We start from the raw sequence: 20738 nt of genomic DNA on the forward strand, positions 1-20738 counted from the left end.
TTTGTATTCTTACTGAGTATTTCTTTACATTGTCCCGGCTTTCTGATGAGTTTAAATTTGTTTTTTATATGCAGGTGCGCCGTCTCCCAACAGAGAGCACCTACTCCCCCACCCCTCTGCTGAAACTTATCCATGTGTGGTCCAAAGATGCCAGGTCAGCATCCTTCACAAATGTTTCTGAGTGTCGGCTGAAAGCTTCATCCAGGCTTAGTAAAGCGTGCTCAGAGATATTTTTTTTTACCGTCTCAGGTACTTCCCCCTCGTTGCCAAGCAGAAGCCGGAGCACCCAGAGTGCGACATCCTTCTAAATGTCTTCGCCCTCCTCTCAGCTAAGAAAGCATCTCCAGCAACCATCGCAGTAGTAATGGACATAGCCGAGTATTTGGCAACAGCTGCAGACTTTGTTGCCTCAGAAACTGAGACGGAGCTCAGTGTCAACGGCTGTGTGTTTCCACAGCCTGCAGAGGGAGCTCTCATCGCAGCAGGTTAGCAGATCGTGACAGGAATTTGATGACATTATTTTTGTTTGCAAGCACAAATGTTGCATTTTGAGGAGAAAATTATTTTGCGTGAAGAAAAGTTTGATTTGAGCAAACAAAATTAATTTCTGCGTGCAAGAAATGCATTTCAGTGTTTGCTATTATCCATATACACACACAATAACAACCCCTCTCGCTCAGTTGTTGCCACAAAACTAACCAATCACAGACTGGGATGCAAAAATTCTGATTAGCTACAGTCTCCGATCAGCTCGCTAGCTACTGCATTCCGGAAAGACGGTCCAAAATGTAGCTAAGTCCATTTTTTGGTTAATATGTTTAATTATTTTATTTTAAAGTATTCTAATTTTTTTAAGAGGATTATTAGTTTTAATCTAGTTTAAACCCAACCTCTCCGCTGGACTTAGCTACATTCTAGGATGTAGAATAGGATTCATTTCCCTCTGCTGCTGATCACCGTTAAACGTGCACATGTTGTTTCCTCCAGATTCACTTACTCAAGGCTCCAGATTGCTGCTGCCTCACATTCCCACGCTGCTGCGCTACTTCAGCGGAATTGTACGCAACACAGACAGACTCAAGAAGAAGAAGTTCAGGGCACAGGTGGCCAAAGAGCTCAACATCCTGTCCAAGTGAGTTGAATGTCAAGTGACTCGTTTTGGGTTGAGATAAAGGTTATGATTATGATTGTGGTTATCATTATACACGCGGTTGACTCTTCCCCGGCTAACAGTAGGATGTGTCACTCTCTCGCTGCCAGGGTCAGCCGATTTGTGAGCAGCAAGGAGCAGAGCTCGATGCTTATCAGCCTGCTGCTTCCTTACCTCCAGAAAGGCAACAAATCACAAGTAAGACTTACAACTGAGTTTGTTGAACCTTGAAATTACAGTCATTTAACAATCTGTAGTAATGAATGAATGAATTTATAAAAACTAAAAAAAAAGGCAGAGTTTTGCAGCGTTATGGTGTGTGCTCGAGAGGTTCCGCTCAAGATAAACTTTGTTTCAGGAGACAGAAATCGACCTCCTGGCCACCATACAGAACCTGCTGAGACAGTGTGACAAGTCCTCCGTCTTCCTCCGGCCGCTCAGCAAACTCTTCTCCATCATTCACAACAAGCTGCCAAGGCAGGCCCTCACCAACGTCTTCCAGGTACAGCAGAGAACTAATGCAGCGTTACGCTGTCTGCCAGAGCACTTAATCTCACCATTTTCTCCACCACAGTCCTGCTGTTAGCCACAGTGTTGAAATGTGTTTGGCTTTGGGTTATTTTTATTTATTTATTTATTTTTATTCATATCGGGGGAGGTGGATGACTGTATTTGAAGTTACCAGCTAAGAGTAAATGATAGTCAGCAAAAATAAAATAAAAAATCGACTACTTTTCCAGTTCACTGCACACCAAGCTAGCTAGCTGCTATAGCGGCCATATGTTGGCTCCCGCCTGTCTGTCGCTCAAAGCAGCCACGCCCCTATTTAGGCCTAATTATAAGCCTTAGTTGAAAGAGGTGCATTATGTAAAAATTCAACACCCTGTCCGCTGTTATGAGCTGAGAATTTTGTACCAGACATGTGAGTTGGTGAATTTATCATGAGAGTCTATGAGGATTGACTGTTTTTTAGAGTCAGCCTCAAGTGGTCATTCAAGGAACTGCAGGTCTTTAAATTTCTTCTTGTTTTCACTTAGCTACACCGCACTGAATATCCTTTATGCTGTTCTGTGACAGTGCATCAAGCCACATAAATTAAAAAGAGAGATGTGTTCACTCCTGTACAACATTAGCTGTTGGAATTATTGTAGTATAAAACAATACACCATTGTTTTATACTACAATAATTCCAACAGCTAATGTTGCATAAGGCCTGGAAAATGTGAAGGGGGAAATCAATTTTGAACTTTGAACCGTATTTTCACAAGTTTTGCAGATTTTTCTACTGATACAGAACTTTCCCATAACCATTCATACTACACCAATGTAATTCAGTAATAGATTTCTGTAATTTTAAATGTTTACTGCTTATAGTTTAAGCCGGTATTCCTTCATCGTGTAGAAAGTACTGTTGAAACTGCACTTCTTTTTCTAATAATAAAATATCTCAGGGATCGAATTTGTAGTTAAGCTTTTGTATACTGACAGAAAGTGGAGTTTGACCAGTCTGGTGGGCTGTATGTGGCCTGCGATGGCCGGTGAAAATGAAGAAAAATAACCAATGTTCTTATAAAAACAGTTAAAAGAAAGTTGTTATTAGTTTCTGTTGCCCTTTTAATTGACTCGACGTGTGCGCTGCTCTGTTCTCAGACTCTGTCGGATCTGGACCCTTCACTCACATACATCACTGACTTGGCAACAAAGGTGAGATGACTTACGATATTATTATTTAGACAGTGATGAGGAACATTAGAGAGGAAATAATGTCCAACTTTTCTGCAGGTCTGAACTGTAACCTCTGCCGTCACGTTCAGTCTGGGTCACGATACAAAGAGCAGCAACTAACGGGCTTTTCCTGTGCTCACCTTTGCAGCTGAACGCGTTTGACAGTCGACACTTGGATGAGATCCATTTTGACGTGCGTCTGACGGCGTTCCAAGACGCCACCAGACGAGTTAAAGGCATGCAGACTCTGGACCTGGACTACATCGGCACTGTCATGCACAATTGTTTCCACACCTATGAGGTAAATAAATCTTCACTGTTACACTTTATAAGTTGTTTACCTTCAGGATAAACATTTTATTGGCTGATGTTTTGCTTCTATTCTCATCTCGCTCCTCCGATGCAGATCGGGGACATGTCACTGGGAGACAACGCCACCTTGTGTCTGTCTGCAGTGATCGCACAGCTGGCAGCGGTCGGGCCCGGAGAACAGATCTACAGGGACGTGGTGCAACACATCATCCTGGAGGCTGTGCACAAGGGCCTCCGCAGCAAAACGGAGGTAACAGCTGTAACTATGGTTACCGCTTTCTTGTTTCTGTCAAATGACACGGATGCTTGCTGTGAAGCCACTAAACTCGCTTGCTCACTCTGTTGTGCTTCTTTATCTTTCAAGAGTGTGCAGCACGAGTATACAACCATACTGGCCTGCCTGGTGAAGACCTTTCCTTCCAAGAAAGAGTTTAGAGACCTGGTGCAGCTCGCCAACTACAGCGACCCCGAGTCTGACTTCTTCGAGCACATGAAGCACATCCAGGTAAAAGAGGGAACACAGAAGCTCACACCTCTGCCTTCTCCTCCTCCTTTATCCCACTGATCACCTTTTCTCTCTGTTCAGATCCACCGTCGCGGTCGTGCCCTGAGGAAGCTCGCCAAACAGCTGACCGAGGGTACGGTGCTGTTGACGCCTCGTTCCCTCCAGAACTACATCATGCCGTACGCCATGACGGCCCTGCTGGACGAAAAGATGTTGAAGGTTATTTGATTGTGGTTTCATTTTAAAAGTTAAGGACGTATTTTTTTCCTTTTTCTTTGTGTCTAAAATCTTTCCTCCTTCTCCTCCTTCCATACTGCAGCATGAGAACATGATATCAGCATCGGTGGAGGTGGTGGGCGCGGTATGTCGCAGGCTCACCTGGTCCAAATACCTCTACTACCTCAAGCAGTTCATCCACATCCTGCAGACAGCGCAGGCTGAACAGAAACTGGCTGTCAGGTAAGGTTGCATATAGGGCTGGGTATCGTCACTGATTTCTAGAATCGATTCAATTCCGATTCGATTCAATTCGATTTGAATCTGGGAAATTTTGACAGTCAGAAATATTATAATTCAGATCAGTACATTTACATATTTTTGTATCTATAAAAAGGAAGCTGACACACGCAAGACTTTATCAAAGGTGTGAGCGTCACAGCAGAGGCCTTTGTGTCAAAGTAGCTGAAGATAAAACACAGAAAAACATGAAGGTTTTCCTGGCCTGGGATTTTATAAAAATATTCTGCAGTACATCAAAAACGAAAGAAAACAATTAATCAACATATGAACGTTACAGCGGCTTTATTAGAGACACGGCTAAGCGTTTTGCATTTTGCATAATTTAAAAAAGTTTAAATTTGTTCAGTATTGAACGGCAGAAATTAGGTTTTCTTTATATATAAGTATATAAAACGAAAAAGAAAAAAAAACGTCTGCCGACAGCGCTGTAAACAACGGTAGACTTGTGTGTAACAAGCAAGCGAATAATGCAGAAAACAGTACAGAGAGAGAGAGAGAGAGCTGTGTATCCTGGTGGAAGCAAAACAGTAAAAGTCAGAGTGAATTCATGACGATGTTTATGTGAAGCGTAGTTTGGATCTTCTTTTGCTGCTGGTTCGGTCAATATTGTTTGGAGAGACATCAAACTAACAGCTTTAGAATCACTGCATAAAGGGCGTGAACACAAAGCGCGGACCCGCCGACAGATCAGAATCAGCGAGCTGTCGGCTTTCAGCCCCGACCGTGAGAAAGGCGACATCTAACTGATTCTGATCCGCTGGTTGCGCTGTGTGTTTAAGTCTTTGTGCAGAATCCGTGTTCCTGCTCTCATTTACTGTTTTAGCTGTTTGGTGGTTGTTGAAATTTTGTGAGGTTTCACCAGAGATTCTGGCATTTCGGGCAAAATAAATTTATATTAAAAAATCAATTCAGGATTTTAATGAATCGATTTCACGTTATCCAAGCCAGAATCGATTTTTGTCTCTTCTTTTTACACTACCTGTTGTTCTGCTTTACTTGCTCCAGTTTGCTGGTCACCGTCTTGGAAGCTTTCCATTTTGACCACCAGACCCTCAGCAGAGAAATGGAAGCCGCCAAAGCCAGAGAGGGTGAGCGACTCTGGGGGGTGACGTGAATTTTGTTGACTAACTACATGAATAAATGAAGTAAAGAAATATAAATGTGTGTCTTTGGGAAGCTGGGAGTGTGGAAATCAACGCAGACGACGAGAACGTAGCTGCGCATGACGAATCTGACGCGAGCGACGATGAGGAAGAGATGGAAGTCGACGGTAATGCTTCCACTGATGTCACCATGGAAATGGAGGAAGCTCCTGCCACTAAAGTCAAGGCGCAGGCAGCTCCTAAATTATCCACGGCAGTGAGTGGACTGCCGCAGAGCGCGGAGGAGCTGGAGTTTCTGATTGGTTTGATCCATCAGACTGTTAATGAGAGCGTCATGCCCCGTCTCCACAAGTGTCTCAATGCAAAGGTACGATGCACACGAACGTGTGGATGTGTTGGTAGTTTTTCTAAAAACCTTCAGGAGCAGAGCGATGGTGATAATGTGTGGGTTTCCTCCAGGTGAAGCGTGACGAGGAGCACAAGGTGGTGAAGTCAAAGGATGTGAAGGACGAGGAGGTGGTGCGGATACCGATCGCCTTCGCCATGGTCAAACTAATGCAGACGCTGCCTCCGCACGTCATGGAGGCCAACCTCCCCGGGTACGCAGCCGTGTGTCCATAAGCACAAAAAAGATCATCTGTTGAGTATTTCAAACCTCAGACAGTAATATGACATCCGATTGATTATTTCTGCTTCTGTTACAGGATTCTGATCAAGATTTGTGTTCTGCTGAGGAACCGTTTCCAGGAGATCCGTGACGTGGCGAGGGGAACTCTGGTGAAGATAATCGAGACTTTAGGCTGCAGATACCTGCAGTACCTGCTCAAAGAGATGCAAGGCGTTCTGGTCAAGGGATACCAGGTAGGAACGCACATGCAACAATGCAGACCTGCAAACACCAATAAATGCTTCAGGTCACCTTAGCTTTAATATAGCGCACGCATCACGCAGCAGTATGTGCTTAAAAGAGTACCTCAAGTAGAAGTATGCAAACATAAGTACAAGTAAGTAAAACGCGATAAAAGACCGTGACAGTTATGTTTTTATGTGCATGCTCAGACTTGTATGAGTACATGTAATTGAGCTAACCCTAGACAGGAAATAGAATCTAATGTTACATTTGATGTCATAACAGTAGAAACCTTTGTTGACATGAGGCAAACCTGATCAGCCTAATATTTGTCTGTTTTTGTCCCTCCTCCATCCAGCTCCACGTGTTAACATTCACAGTGTACCAGCTGCTCTCAGCTCTCACTCCAACCCTAAAGAGTGGAGACCTGGACCCCTGCATGAACATGCTCATTGATGTAAGCTCGACGTCTTTCAGGAACATTTTTTCTTTTTACTTTTTTGTGTTTATATTAATCTCTGTCCCCCTATTACACTCTCCTCCTCTCTGCTATTGTTGCTCCACTGACCAGATCTTCAATAACGAGCTGTTTGGGACGGTCGCCGAGGAGAAGGAAGTGAAGGGTATCGTTTCCAAGCTGATGGAGGCCCGCCACAGTAAGAGCATGGACTCGTACGAGCTACTGGCACAATTCTGCAGCAAGGAGAGCATCACCAAGCTCATACTGCCCCTGAAGGAGGTGAGGAGGGGTTTGAACTTAGAAACAGGAGATAATTGGTAATCAGTCACTGTGGCGGATAATATTTCCAAGTGGCCAACAAGATTTTTTTTGTCAGTTTTAAGATTACCTTTGACAGGATGAAGATGCATCTAAATGTGCCAAATAATGAATTATTGACTGATTGTCAGGTTATCAAATATAAAATTAATTTAAAAAAAAATCAATAATTATAAAAAAGTAAAAAATAAAGATGGTTACATTCAGTTACATTTTTTTAAAAACTTTCCAGCAGACTTATTGACATGAAATATTTGGCAAACAGGCGCTACTGATCACATAAATCCTGTTTCTTGCCTTTACTAAGACTTTGATTAATGTACAAACACATGGTTACCTGCCTAGCTAAATAGCCTTTGTGAAGGCCTCTAATAATGACAATTATTACAATTAGTTTTCTGTTATAACTTACCTGCATTCCAGTAATGTTTTCGGGATGAAATCACCTGAGCTCTTTTTCTTCTTTTTAACTTATAGCTTTTAAAATCTCTAAAATCTATTATTAAGTAACAACTTTAAACACAAAAACATATAAACAATAATCATAGCTAGTACTTAAATGGAGTTTACAAAAAATTGCAAAGCATTTCTTAACATCAGTGAAGTAACAGCCCTACTGTGTGGCTGGTTTAGCTTCATTAAAAATGCTATCTAACATACTTGAATTGTCAGCTAGTTAGCTACCTAGCTAGTTAGCTACCTAGCTAGTTAGCTAACTAGCTGCTGGATTGAATTAAATATAACCATATATTTAATACACATCCGTTTTATATAACTTGTACGTAAATAAATTTTGTTAGCTGTTTTAGCTAGCTAGCATCTTTAACATTACTTAATAGTATTTCTTTCTTAATTTTTAAGTCCATGTTTCCTTTCGTTAGCAACAACATTTTTAACTAAATTGTTAATTATTAACAACAAAATTCATACGTCGAACAAAATGCGCTTGTCGATACAAATTTTGATGAAATTTGGTGACGGGTATATTATGCACGTATATAACTTTTATTCTAACGTTTATTTTTCTCAAACCAGATGTTGGAGGCTACATCGAGTTTGAAGGTGTGTAATCGGGTGGCTGCAGTACTGCGGCGACTGGTCTCAGGTCTGCTTGTCAACAGCGGCATGACTTCGCAAGACATCCTTCTGCTGAGCCATGGCCTTGTCAGCCAGAGCCTGCCACTTCTAACAAAAAGAGACCGGTACACACACACACACACACACACACACACACACACAGTCTAATATCAGAGTGCAATAAACTATTTCTAATATTTTGTCCAATTTTCTGCCTATGTCATGTTTGCTTGTAGGGACAAAGCATCAGTTAAGCCTCCCCCAGATCCCAGACTGCCCCCTCCCAGCTGTCTGCTCCTGCCTCCCACTCCAAAGAGAGGAGGTCAGAAAGCTCCAGTCAGCAGCCGCACCAACATGCACATCCTGGTGGATGCCGGCCTCAAGGTGCGCTTTCTCCAACAATACGAATGATCTCTGTAACATGGCACCCTGTACTTTTATCTCAAGAAGGAATAAATGTGTGTTAATGTGTGCACGTGTCTAATGCTCAGCTGCTCCACCTGAGTTTGAAGAAATCCAAAGTGACATCATCCGATCCCTCAGCCCTGGAAATGCTGGATCCTTTTGTGCACTTGTTGCTCACCTGCCTCGACTCCATGCACGTCAAGGTACCAACACTTACCTGGGCATCTTTTTATTTTGTTTATCATGGATTGCTTAAATAAACCTCCATCAACCTGTGCTTGTGTCCCTCTCAGGTGATCACAGAGGCTCTGATAGCGCTCACTTGGCTGTTAAAGTTCCCTCTGCCAGCAGTGGAGCAGAACGCCGGGCAGCTGACCAAGCAGCTCTTTGTCCTGCTGAAGGATTACTCCAAGGCTGGAGCCGCCCGCGGGGAGAACTACCACCTGGTCCAGAACTGCTTCAAGGTATAAAATGCATCGTACTCTTTAAAGTGAGGTTTAAAGATGATCGAGAATGAGGTAACATGTTTTCTTTTTCCTAGGCCATGACTGTTCTGGTGAAGAACATCAAAACCAACAACATCTCTGAGACGCAGCTGCAGGTGCTTCTGGGATACGCCGAGGAGGACATCTACGACCAGTCTCGCCAGGCTACTGCCTTCGGTCTGCTCAAGGTAAACCAGTGGAGCTGTAGTCAGAAACATTTCTTATGTAATGTGCGGTGTGCTTACATGTGTGTGTGTGTACACACTCCAGGCAATTCTGTCCAGGAAGCTCGTCGTTCCCGAGATGGAGGAGGTGATGAAAAAAGTGGCCAAGTTGTCGGTTACTGGCAGCAACGCTATGATCAGAATCCACTGTCGACAGGTACAAACTCCTTTTCTGCTTTCACACCGACTCATTTGCAGACTCTCAGGTCCAGCTTCTAAATGATGTTTTTATGTGGTGCAGATCTATCTGAAGTACCTGCTGGACTACCCGCTGGGGAAGAAGCTGAAACTACACCTGGAGTTTGTGGTGGCACAGCTGCGCTACGAGCAAGACACGGGCAGGGAGTCGGTGCTGGAGATGCTGGCATACATCTTCCAGACTTTCCCTCAGGTGTGTGAAAATATACAGACTAATAGAAACGGCATACTCGGCAGGATAACGAAATCCAGCCGCACTGCACATTCACAACATCGGTCCTGTTGTCAAACATCGCTTCTTCTTTTCTTTCCCTCCCATTCAGAAAATTCTCTTGGGGCACAGCGCTCTGTTCTTTGCCCCGCTCGCTCTTGTTGTGGTCAACGATGACTCGGCGCGGTGCAAGAAGATGGCAGCCATGGCCATCAAGACTCTGCTCACACAGTTGGACTCGAACAACCAGAACACGCTGTTCTCCATCGTCAGCACTTGGCTGAATGCAGAAAAGGTACATACAAAGAAATCAGAAATGCTCTTTTGCGTTTTGGTTGTGTTTTTATGAGTGACTGTTTCCTTCCCATCTGTTCAAATGTTCAGGATGTTCTATGTTTATCGGATCATTCTCTGTAAACTCTGTTGGTGGTTGTGTGACCAGCAGCTTCCGAAATACTCAAACCATCCCTTCTCGCACCAATAACCGCGCCACGTTACTTAAATCATCTTTCCTCCCCATTCTCATGCTCAGTTTGAATTTCAGCGGGTCGTCTTGACCAGGACTACATCCCCAAATGTGTGGAGTTGCTGCCACGTGATTGGCTGATTAGATATTTGAATTAATGAGAAGTTGAGCCGGTGCACCTAAAGTGGCCCGTGATTGTATAGATTTATTGTTATTATTGTATTACATTGTTGCTTTATAATACCATTTTTATATTGTTAAGCACTTTGTGTAGCATCGGCTGTTTGAAATGTGCTATATAAATAAATTTGACCTTTGACCTTTGCAGGGGAACAGTTTTACAATTTTTTTTTTTTTAGTTAAAGTGAACCGTTATAACAGATCATTTTTAACATTTTGTTTTGTTTATATTTTATAGTGTAGTAATGTCAAAATTAGCGCAGTCAGCGTTAATCCCGTTATTACGACATTAACGCGGCGGATCGCCCCATTTAGCCCTCGCATGGGGTGATCCGCGTTAACTCGCTAACGGGATTTGCCGCGTGAATGCGGTTATGGCGTTAACGTCCTATTAATGAGATTAACGCTAACAGCACTAGTCGAAATCTATGAAGGGCCAAAATCCACAATAAATCATTCATTGGTCACATTTATTTACTATAAGCAGTTAGGAGATGGTTACATAACTGACTGGTTGATGTAATTTGTTTAATTGTGCATGTGGTGGCTACATTTGGAAATTAATAAGTTGAATGAAAGATTACATTTCTTCAACAGAAAAACAAACTCGATGCACTTATATGTCTTGTGTCAATTATTTATTTATTCAACATTTGGCAGTTTTGGCCCTCCATATATTAAAGGTCTTATTAAAAAACGTCCTTGTATAAACTGAGAAATGTTCTCCTTCCCAGGTCAGCCTGCGGCGTCTCGGGGCGCAGATGTGCGGCCTGTTCGTGGAGGTGGAGGAGGAGAAATTTGCCCGTCGACTGGAGGACCTGCTGCCGCTGCTGGAGAGGGAGATCAACCCCGACAACTATGAAGATGTGAGTCATCACACAGGGAGGAGCAGAAGTGCGATTGAGGGCAGTGAGTTCAGAATAAACGATCAATTTGTAACCTTCTCTTTCAGATCGAAGAGGAGCAGGAGGAGAAAGGAGCTGACAGGCTGCTCTTCAGTTATCTGACTCTCCTCACTAAACTCAGCAAACACTGTGGATTCCTGGAGCTCAGCAAGCCTGGCGACACACTCCGGAACATCTGGGGTAAAGAGCGCACACGCGTCACCTCGCTGTTACTGACAAATGCATTCTGCACATGCTCATTAAAACACGTCCCTGCCTTATTTTAGGTCACATCGAAGCCCACCTGCGGTACCCTCACTGCTGGGTGTGGCTAACGGCCTCGCAGCTTTTCGGCCAGCTGTTTGCAGCTCACCAGGCAGAGCAGCTGGTCGCCGTTTGGAGAGGCGAGGGAGATGCTTCATCAGAGTTGGCAGCTACCGACTTTATCACCTGCAACCTGGATAAGAAGGTAAAGCCAAGATGCTTGTTTTTGGGGGGTTTTCTCTTGCAGCATTTCTGCATCTTATATTTTAAATGAAATCTTCTTTCCCTTTGTTTGAAATCTAGATGAGAGAGTTGGCGCTGTCTTTCTGCTATCAGCTGCAGTCCAAGTACCTGGACACGGCGTCAGGAGAGCAGGTGCCCCACCGAGCCACACACCTGCCTTCCTGCACCTCATACATTTAAAGATCAGCTCATGCAGGTGTTTCGCTAACAGAGGCGCTTCTGCTTCACCCACAGGTGATCAAGAACTTGCTGTTCGTCGGCAAAGTGATCTACCTCATTTCCCCCGAGTCCCAAATCATAACTCCTCAGGAAGAAGAGAAAGAGGGAGAGGATGAGCAAATGGAGAATGGTGATGAGGGAGATGAAGAAGAGGAGGAGAGAGAGGAAGATGGAAAAGAAGAAGAGGAGGAGGAAGAAGATGACAAAGAAGACAGGCCTCCTTCCCTGCTGTGGCTGATGAAGAAGCTGTCTCTGATGGCAAAGAGAGAAGCTGCATATGCTCCCAAAGTTCCCCTCAAGGTACACGTCGAAACACTTTTGTCTTGTTTTTTTAAACCCGGTGATGATCTGAAGTGCCCGTAACGTGACGCTGTTTGTCCTTCACTGTGATTTCTCTCAGAGAACGTGCGTGTTTAAGTTCCTGGGAGCAATGGCCATGGACTTGGGGAAAGAACGGCTCGCCCCGTATTTGACCACGATAATCACGCCACTGTACAGAGAGCTGGACAGCACATACGCAGACCAGGGTAACTGCTCTGAACCAGTGTTGCCAAGAATAAAAAAACATCCTGACAAAAAGTGTTAGATTCACCGAATGACCCCTGTTGTCTCCTAATCTCTGATCCAGATCCCACACTGAAGAACCTTGCTCAGGAGCTCATCGAGCTGATGAAGAAACAGGTGGGCCTGGAGAGATTCTCCCTGGCCTTCTCTGCCGTCCAGAAGGAATTCTCACAGAGACGAGCGGCACGCAAACAACACAGAGCCATGCAGGTATGATGGACGTCGCAATGAGACACACACGAGAAACGGCTTTAATTTGCCATCGATCGTCCTCACAATTTCTTCTCCGGTCTCTGCAGGCGGTCGCAAACCCAGACATCGCTGCAAAGAAGAAGCTGAAGAAGCACAAGAACAAAATCGAAGCCAAAAAGAGGAAGATCGAGTTCCTCCGGCCTGGATATAAAGCCAAGAAGCAGCGAAGCCACGCGCTCAAAGACCTGGCCATGGTGCAGTGAGCCGAGGATGAAAGCTAGGCCAGCTGATGCAGAACAGACTCAAAAGGAAGCATGGATAAGAGTATTCCCAGAATCCTGTGGGCTTCTGATTCAACTTAACACAAAAGACCAAACAGAAGCTTGACTGTGTGTACAGAGCAAGGACGCTGTGGAAAAACCCAGAATTAACGTCTGTTACACGTCACGGCGCAGCACTCATTCAAAGCTGGAATCTATTTTATATCTCCTTGCTGTGAACAGGCTCCAGTTTATATCCTGTGCAGTTAAATGTACATGTATTTGTAATTAAAAAAAGATCCATCTGTTTATTGTCATGTCTAATGAACTCTATGAAAAGCAAAAACACAAGTCTCAGTGCTGATACAATCACTGGAAGCGAACTTTACTGAGAAGAAGTTTCACTGTACAAGCAGATACAAATATGCAACCATAAAACTTTGAGCATACAGTTAGTGTTCAGTAGCTGAAAGACTAATATGCCAAAGCTGCACCCAAAAAATTTAAATGAAAACAAAAACTTAACCCCTAAATTATTTAAAAACAAATCAACAGAAGGAAAAATAGAAACTGGTGACAAACCATCTGCCTGCTATATAGTACAAAAAATGGTCAGGCTGCAGTAACACTTGGCTAGACAATGGCTGATACAAAGAAACGTGTTCTTCCACATTCTGAGTCAAAATTATTCTTTTGCGATTTAGTGAATGTTCTGTTTTCAACGAGGAATGGAAAATCAATGAGTCCAGTGTACTATAAATATTCTGCACTGAGGTGGACGTTCACCCTCTCAGGAGCAGGACTGTCGGGTCTTGTAATGTTTGTGCCTTTAATGGTCAAACGCTGCCTCCTGGTGGATATTTGCTGGATCTTTTCAGTGACTAGTGCTCGTCACATGGTAAATGCTGTCTGGCTGCAAAGCATCCTTCGAGAGGATTTAAAACCGAAGTTGACTGAATATTTTTAATCCATGATGACTTCAAAACTACTGCAAATGTATTAATAAAATTAGCGACATTTATTTATATATGTCACAGTTATCAGCTGTCACTTTGTGTTGCCAAGATATAGGAAAATGTTGACACCACATTTAAACTGTTGCTCATCCATCGCTGCAGTCTTACAGTTCTCCCAAACCTTCATTTGTCCGTGTCCAGTCCACATGTTACTGCAGCCTCTGCTGCTCGGTCCCAGGCTTCAGAGGCGTTTGGCATGGGGAGGACTCGGCCAAAGGCTTCAGATGGGTGTAATGTAGGGAAGGTGACGGGGAAGGGTAGGAGTGCAATCACCTGTCCAATGTAAAAAGGGAAATGGGGAGCAGTCCATTACAAGACTTCTTACAGAACGGGGCATAAACAGAACAGGTGGCAGCCTTTTACTGCCGACTCTTCAGGGAATCCACCAACCTGCAAGCAGTGAGAGTAAACAGAGTTCAGAGGAGAACACGGAAATGATATCCTTCCATTAGTCTCATTGCTCTGTGTGATTAGCAGCCTACCACTCCATAGCCTCGTCCAGCCCTGTGCCTTTGGTGGCTGAAGTCTTAAAGATCTGCCATTTTCTGTCTTTAAGGGCAGGCAGGCCCAGGGCGTTGGCCACCTCGGTCGGCGTCATGGCCTGATCCATGTCCTGTTTGTTCGCAAACACCACAAGGATCGCCTTCTTCAGCTCCTCTTCCTGAACAAGACATGGTCACAAAACTCCAGCGTGAAAAGTGGATCTTTTTGTTCCAACTTTCCATAAGCAGCTGCTGCATATCATCAGACAAACAGAAACGAATGACGGCGGCCGTTTACAGCTCCAGCTGCTAGCTGACAGTTAGCACACTTACCTCCAACATAGCAACCAGTTCAGACTTTGAGATGCCCATCCTGTCACGGTCGCTGCTGTCGACGACGTAGATGACTGCGTCTGTGTTTGAGTAATAACAGCGCCAGTAGGGCCTGTGAAGCAGAAAATTAAATAGTGAGACAAGTAGGACGAGAGGAAGGAACTCCATCAAAGAGCGAGTGAGAGGTGGAGACTGAGTGCAACAATCCAAAAATAAAGATGAAGGCAAAGATATCAAACACTTGGAAGGTGAAAACACTGAGGAAATAATGAAAATGAATGATGGCGAGCTAAGAACACACCAGCTTCTTACAGCAGTGATCTGTGTATGGTCTCAACCAAAGATGAAATTGTTTTGCTTATTCAAATGAAAAGAAAAATGTAAATCTCCAGTTAGAAACACACGCAGGCCTCAATTCTCCACTCTTAACAAATCCACAGGAGGCTGTTTTCTTGTTCCACTTGCATGTTTAAAGCACCACCTACCTGATACTCGTCTGTCCTCCCAGATCCCACACCTGGAACTTCAGGTTCTTGTATGTGACCGTCTCAACGTTGAAACCAATTGCTGCCGACAAAAGAAAATATTATTCATATAATCAAGTTATGCACTATAATAACGAGGTGAGGAGAAAATGCATACTGCAAAGATATTTGTGGTGCAGTTTAAAGATGACATAGAAAGACAAATAAGGCTCAATATTAAAACACTTTATTTAGGAAAAGAAATATGTGAAAGCAGCCGAGTGGCTCCAATCGCTTCAGGTGTATTTAAGGGTTTTTATTGTAAAGTTTTATCCAACCGTTTCCTGTTTGTTATGGGAAACAACAAAATGCCCTTATCTTTAAATAACAGGCAACCCTGAATGTAATTAATAAGTCAGGTATCTTACAAAAAAAGAAATAAAAAGATTCTCACACACTGACACAACATGGCTTTGAGGGAAGTTTGGGTGGAACTGTGATTAAGAACTACTAAAAATGTAAACAACCTGTGAGGTGAACTTCACACACAGAAGATAGTTTGAGTTCTTAAAACTAAATTAACCAAAATCTGATTAAAACCAGTCTCGAGGTCAGCTGAACATTTTTGGATATTTATGGTGTTGATTAGGGCTGCACGATTAATCGTTAGAAAATCGCGATCTCAATTCATACTTATGTGCGATCTCATTTCCAAATGACAACGATTTAAAAAAAAAAAAAAAAAAAAAAAGACGACGACGATTGTACCGCATTTTGATCCGGGACGTAATCTGCATGAAAACAAGCGCTCACTCTTCCTGCTCAACAAATGACAAGGGCGGAGCCTTATACCACGTGATACAGAAGCTGGCTGCTAAAATTAGCAGGGAAAAAACAACGGAGAGCACGTCAGGGATGACGAGAAAGTGACAGGAGAAAATCCGTCCCGGTCAACCACCCAACCATCAATAACGGGAACCTTATACAGCGCTTCCCTATACCCGAAGAACTTCCGCAGGCACAAAGAAATTACGGAGGCTATTACTTATCACCTGACCAAAGATATGGCTCCATCAACACTGTGCAAAACGAGGGATTTAGGAAAATGATCAACACCCTAGACAAACGCTACACAGCGCCGTCCCGCAACCATATTTCTATTGTTGCACTACCTGCTCTATACACGCAGTGTCGAGCAACGGTGGAGACGGAATTACAAGCAGTACAACATTTTGCGGCAACGACAAAATGTGAGACATTTGTTGTTTTTATGTTTATTTATTGTTTTTATGTTCAGTCTCAACTGTTACGAAGTTGATGTGCAGTTAATAAGTGCAATAAATATTTATACTGGAAAAGAAAATCGTGAGAGAATCGTGATCTCAATTCTAAGCAAAAAAATCGTGATTCTCATTTTATGCAAAATCGTGCAGCCCTAGTGTTGATCTCGACTGATTTATACAGACACCTCTGTCTCCATAGCAATACATTTAAACCTTTTCTGTCCCAGCCACAACTCAAGTCAAGTCAAGAGGCTTTATTGTCACTCCAGCCATGTGCAGTGGTGCAGTACACAGTGAAACAAGACAACATTCCTCCAAGACAAGACCACGGTGCTACATATGACATATAACAGACAATCAACACAGGACTACATAAAGTGCAATGTGCAAAAATTGCAACAAAAAACCCCAAACCTGTATTCATATCTGATGATTGCATAAAACAGGTTTCTCACAGAAGGGATGTTTGGGGTCAGAGTGCTTCGTTAGTTTGCTCGGCTCGCTGGCCTTTGATGTGTCAAACTCTGATAACTCCACTGTCTGGCAGTTGATTAAAGGCATATTACACGAATTACACTGGTTCTCTCTTTTTCTCTCACTGAACCACATTACATTTTCTTATCATTCGCCAACATAAACCTGAGCCATGGAAATCAGTCCGGCCATTCTTTGCCAAATGCACTAACTTTATCTGGCTGTGGATCAGGTCGTCTGTGCTGGAGATGCTGGCTTATCTTAGCAGGGAGGCAGGGCTGCCACGATTAGTCGACTAGTCACGATTACGTCGACTATTAAAATCGTTGATGACTAATTTAATAGTCGACACGTCGTTTGAAGCTTTGTAAGATCACAAAAGACGCAGGAATAAGTAGTAGGATTTAAGAGTGTAATAACGGACTGAAACAGAAGATGGCAGCACTGCATGTACAAGGATGCCAGCTGCCGTTAAACCCCGAAGAAGAAGAAGCTGTGTCCCAGAATTCATAGCGCAGCCCAGCTCAGTTTACAACAATGGCGGCAGCTAGTTAGTTTTAATATTACTCTTATTATTCATTCTGGGTCACAAAACAAACGTTTAACATATTTTCAGGCGAGAATGTAGCTGTGTAAACCTCAAATATCTGCTCAGTTTATCAAGACACCACATATTTTCAAAAGCGCTCCGACGTTTTCGGAGACGTCTGTTACCCACTAGCTCGATAGCTAGCTGGGGGCTAGGCTAACTAGAGCCGTGAGAACACCGGACTCCCGCAAATCGTTTTCAATCCCACCGCCGTCTTTCGCTACTCATGTTAAACATGAAATATAAGTCACTTAGATAACTTAAAAATCTTATTTTTTGCCCTTTTTTTTAGTATTTTATTTGTTCCTGATTAAATAATTTTGGCTGAAATTAAAGTTATAGTTTTTACACAGCTGAATAAATATCAAGCAGATTAAACTCCATCGAAACAATCTGCAAATGTCATTAAAAGTTTAATAAACTATCATCTTGTCTTTATATTTAGTTAGCACATACCTTAAACACTTAATGCTATAAGCTAATGATAGTTATATAAGAGCAGATGCTGCTGGTGCAATAAGCTGTACGTTTTCCGTCCAATGGATGCATGATCTGATTAGTCGACTAATCGCAAAAATAATCGGCGATTAGTCGACTATCAAAATAATCGTTTGTGGCAGCCCTACAGGGAGGCACTTCATGTAACAGTTAAATCCACCTATAATATCTCACCACTTTTCCAAAATCACATAAAACGGTTTATGTATTTCCACCAGCACAGCGTACGGCATAATTGCTGGGCCCAAAGTCAGTGGCACAGTTCTGCTGCATGATTTATCTCACATGGATATCAAAGCTACTTGTGCAAGTAATGCCATGTACAAATCATTGGCAAACCTGTCAAAATATTGGCTGGCTTTCAAAAGACACCAAGGCAGAACAGGCTCTGCATCAGCACCGCGCTGGTGGAGCCTGTCTCATACGGGTACAGGTGGAACAGGCACTGCAGCATTTTTCTTCACAATAACAATATCGGTAGCTTTTTTTCACTTTGAATTACTGGAATGTGGGAGGAGGGGGGGAGGGGTGTGGTATCGCTTATACAAATATTTCTCGAAGCAGAAAAACAGCAGTAGTTTGGAGCTCCTGAACGTCAGGCACACGAGTGTGAAAATGTAAAGTTGAACTTGACACAGCAGGAAAATGAAGGCATAAAGACATTCAGCTGCTCCCTTTTTTCAAAGGCGTCACTATAGCAAATCTATACATGGAGACCCACATTGTATATGGCAGATTTAATGACGGATGCGTCCCAGGCTTGGGAATACCACAGGAGAACACAAGCTTGTGACTCCCTTGAAGCTGGGTTTGACTCCCCTCTTGATATTAGTCTAGAATCTCTAAGGCGAATACGTTAACCGCTACACTATGGAGCTACTAATTGTGCAATCCAGATACAGACAAAACAAATACGTACTGGGAATTGTGGTCACCACCTCTCCAACCTGCAGTCTGTACAGAATTGTGGTTTTCCCGGCACCGTCCAAACCCAGGATCAAAATCCTCATCTCCCTGGTGCCAAACAGGCCAGAGAAGAGACTAGAGAAGAAACCACCTGAAGAAGGAGTAGTGAGAAAAAAGGATGAATGTGCAGAAATATTTACTTTTCATCAAACACCTAGTTCACTTGGATTTTTAGGGGTAGTATTGCTTTTTCTTTTTTAACATTGACAGAGTGCTGGTGTTGCGCCAAAAAGTCATTTCCAATGTTTATGTGTTTTTTTTAAAATGTGTAATGTCTCTGCTTGCATTGGTTAAAAGATTGTAGTCAACAGGATTTATGAAAAACAAAGAAATTAACTTGAAAGTATCTCACAAAGACTTTGTGACATTGTACCCACATTATAACCGATCCAGACCTTTTTAGCCACTTCAAATATCTTTATACAAATATTATGTTATATTTGTTGCAATTTCTCCTACCCCCTTTAGCCAGATCCTTCTTAAAGGAGACAATTTCAATGTCAATGATAGTTTTTAACTGGGTAAATAAAGGATATATAAAAGTCACTTTGCCATAAAGTGATTGCAGCTTCTCCCTGGTGACAGGAATATTGTTTGTATCTCAAGGTAACTTAACTTCACTCATGGCTATGGATAAATTTGACATATGTTTAACATAGTTATTTATCTAATTGTAATGTTATTTAATCATTTTTTGACAGACGATCGCTTTTTGGCTCAACACCGGCCAAAATAAAAATCTTCATCGACAGAGACCAAGCTAGTAGTTGGACAGATAAAATCATGCCTTTTTATCACAACCATAAATGACCAAACAGGTACAGATACCAAATACTATACAGGCCCCAACAATGGACGCAAGTCTTTGCTTTTCACTTTTAAGTAGGTGAAAATATATGATGCCCTGTGCGAGAGATTTCACTGCTTCAGTTCTTAAAATTTTTATGAAAATGTATATAATTTATTATTTTTACCACCAAAGTGAAAAAGCTGTGTAAATTATAAAATAAAAGCAATTTCTAGTGGTTTTAATTTATCGTAAGCGTCTTGAGACAACTATTGTTGTGATTCGGTGTTATAAATATAAAATTGATTTGATTTGACAAGCAGAAGTGACCAAAGAGGCGAATATGCCGAATACATTTAGGCTTGTAGTTCTTTACTCTCTTCCTGATTTCCATGCAAGCTACTAACCGATTTACTGTCACTGTCAACCAGGCAAACTGCAGTTAGCTTAGCTACACACAGTGTTATGGAGTATTGGTATTAGCAGAAAATGAAATGCATGTCATCATCCATGATCAATGCCAGTATGTTCATGTTTTAATTACAACAGAAACTGTTTGGTCGGGGAATATTAACAACAACATGCCGTTAATAAAGAGCAAAACACATTAACTGTAAGTTGCTAATTTTGGCAGGCAAGCTAACTGGCTACACTCGCACATTAAATTAAACAAACAAACAGGGATATACCGGGATATAATCATTAATACACACGGAGATTACATGTAACTACACAAAATCACGTTTTGCTGAGCAATTGTGAAAATACTCACCCATTTTGATAAAGCCAGGGTCCTTATTTCCACGCTAAAGTGCCAGATTTCACTGGATGCGGATCTTCTTCCGTGTGGTTGACGTGTCGCTGAACGACGTCACCAACTTGTCGCTTGGAGTTTGCTTAGCAACATTCGTCACCCACAAAAGCGCTAATAAAATATAAAATAAAGAAATCGCGACAAATGGAGCAAACTTCAGTAACTCTGGCTAATAAATTAATAATTTGACCGTTTATAAAAAAAAAAAATATTACAAT

At 42.6% G+C, this 20738-nt stretch overlaps 2 protein-coding genes across 3 annotated transcripts in view; one reads left to right on the plus strand and one right to left on the minus strand.

Annotated features, from left to right (window-relative positions):
* utp20 (UTP20 small subunit processome component) overlaps positions 1 to 13340 on the plus strand; it is a 29162-nt gene extending 15822 nt beyond the window's left edge. For both annotated transcript variants that reach the window (XM_085136833.1, XM_085136834.1), the window contains exons 29-61: positions 75 to 154; positions 250 to 485; positions 988 to 1132; positions 1261 to 1348; positions 1509 to 1652; positions 2801 to 2854; positions 3024 to 3176; positions 3282 to 3437; positions 3552 to 3692; positions 3774 to 3911; positions 4012 to 4151; positions 5217 to 5299; positions 5389 to 5681; positions 5774 to 5913; positions 6019 to 6175; positions 6523 to 6621; positions 6736 to 6903; positions 7978 to 8144; positions 8256 to 8403; positions 8511 to 8627; positions 8718 to 8888; positions 8966 to 9097; positions 9180 to 9290; positions 9375 to 9524; positions 9655 to 9837; positions 10923 to 11054; positions 11141 to 11273; positions 11360 to 11541; positions 11640 to 11711; positions 11814 to 12098; positions 12199 to 12325; positions 12427 to 12572; positions 12662 to 13340. In XM_085136833.1, coding sequence (XP_084992959.1) covers positions 75 to 154; positions 250 to 485; positions 988 to 1132; positions 1261 to 1348; positions 1509 to 1652; positions 2801 to 2854; positions 3024 to 3176; positions 3282 to 3437; positions 3552 to 3692; positions 3774 to 3911; positions 4012 to 4151; positions 5217 to 5299; positions 5389 to 5681; positions 5774 to 5913; positions 6019 to 6175; positions 6523 to 6621; positions 6736 to 6903; positions 7978 to 8144; positions 8256 to 8403; positions 8511 to 8627; positions 8718 to 8888; positions 8966 to 9097; positions 9180 to 9290; positions 9375 to 9524; positions 9655 to 9837; positions 10923 to 11054; positions 11141 to 11273; positions 11360 to 11541; positions 11640 to 11711; positions 11814 to 12098; positions 12199 to 12325; positions 12427 to 12572; positions 12662 to 12817 — 4827 coding nt within the window. In that variant the 3' untranslated portion in view covers positions 12818 to 13340. The remainder of the gene's footprint in view (positions 1 to 74; positions 155 to 249; positions 486 to 987; positions 1133 to 1260; positions 1349 to 1508; positions 1653 to 2800; positions 2855 to 3023; positions 3177 to 3281; positions 3438 to 3551; positions 3693 to 3773; positions 3912 to 4011; positions 4152 to 5216; positions 5300 to 5388; positions 5682 to 5773; positions 5914 to 6018; positions 6176 to 6522; positions 6622 to 6735; positions 6904 to 7977; positions 8145 to 8255; positions 8404 to 8510; positions 8628 to 8717; positions 8889 to 8965; positions 9098 to 9179; positions 9291 to 9374; positions 9525 to 9654; positions 9838 to 10922; positions 11055 to 11140; positions 11274 to 11359; positions 11542 to 11639; positions 11712 to 11813; positions 12099 to 12198; positions 12326 to 12426; positions 12573 to 12661) is intronic.
* On the minus strand, positions 13179 to 20655 carry arl1 (ADP-ribosylation factor-like 1). Its single transcript, XM_085136850.1, has 6 exons — positions 20479 to 20655; positions 18873 to 19010; positions 15131 to 15212; positions 14646 to 14757; positions 14313 to 14491; positions 13179 to 14220 (listed from the first exon to the last, which is right to left on the minus strand). Exons 1-6 carry the CDS (start codon positions 20480 to 20482, stop codon positions 14190 to 14192), a joined length of 546 nt encoding a protein of 181 aa, XP_084992976.1. The 5' UTR covers positions 20483 to 20655; the 3' UTR covers positions 13179 to 14189.
* Between the last annotated feature and the right edge of the window lie 83 nt (positions 20656 to 20738).

This window comes from Neolamprologus multifasciatus, chromosome 17, assembly GCF_963576455.1.
Source record: "Neolamprologus multifasciatus chromosome 17, fNeoMul1.2, whole genome shotgun sequence".
Taxonomy (NCBI): domain Eukaryota; kingdom Metazoa; phylum Chordata; class Actinopteri; order Cichliformes; family Cichlidae; genus Neolamprologus; species Neolamprologus multifasciatus.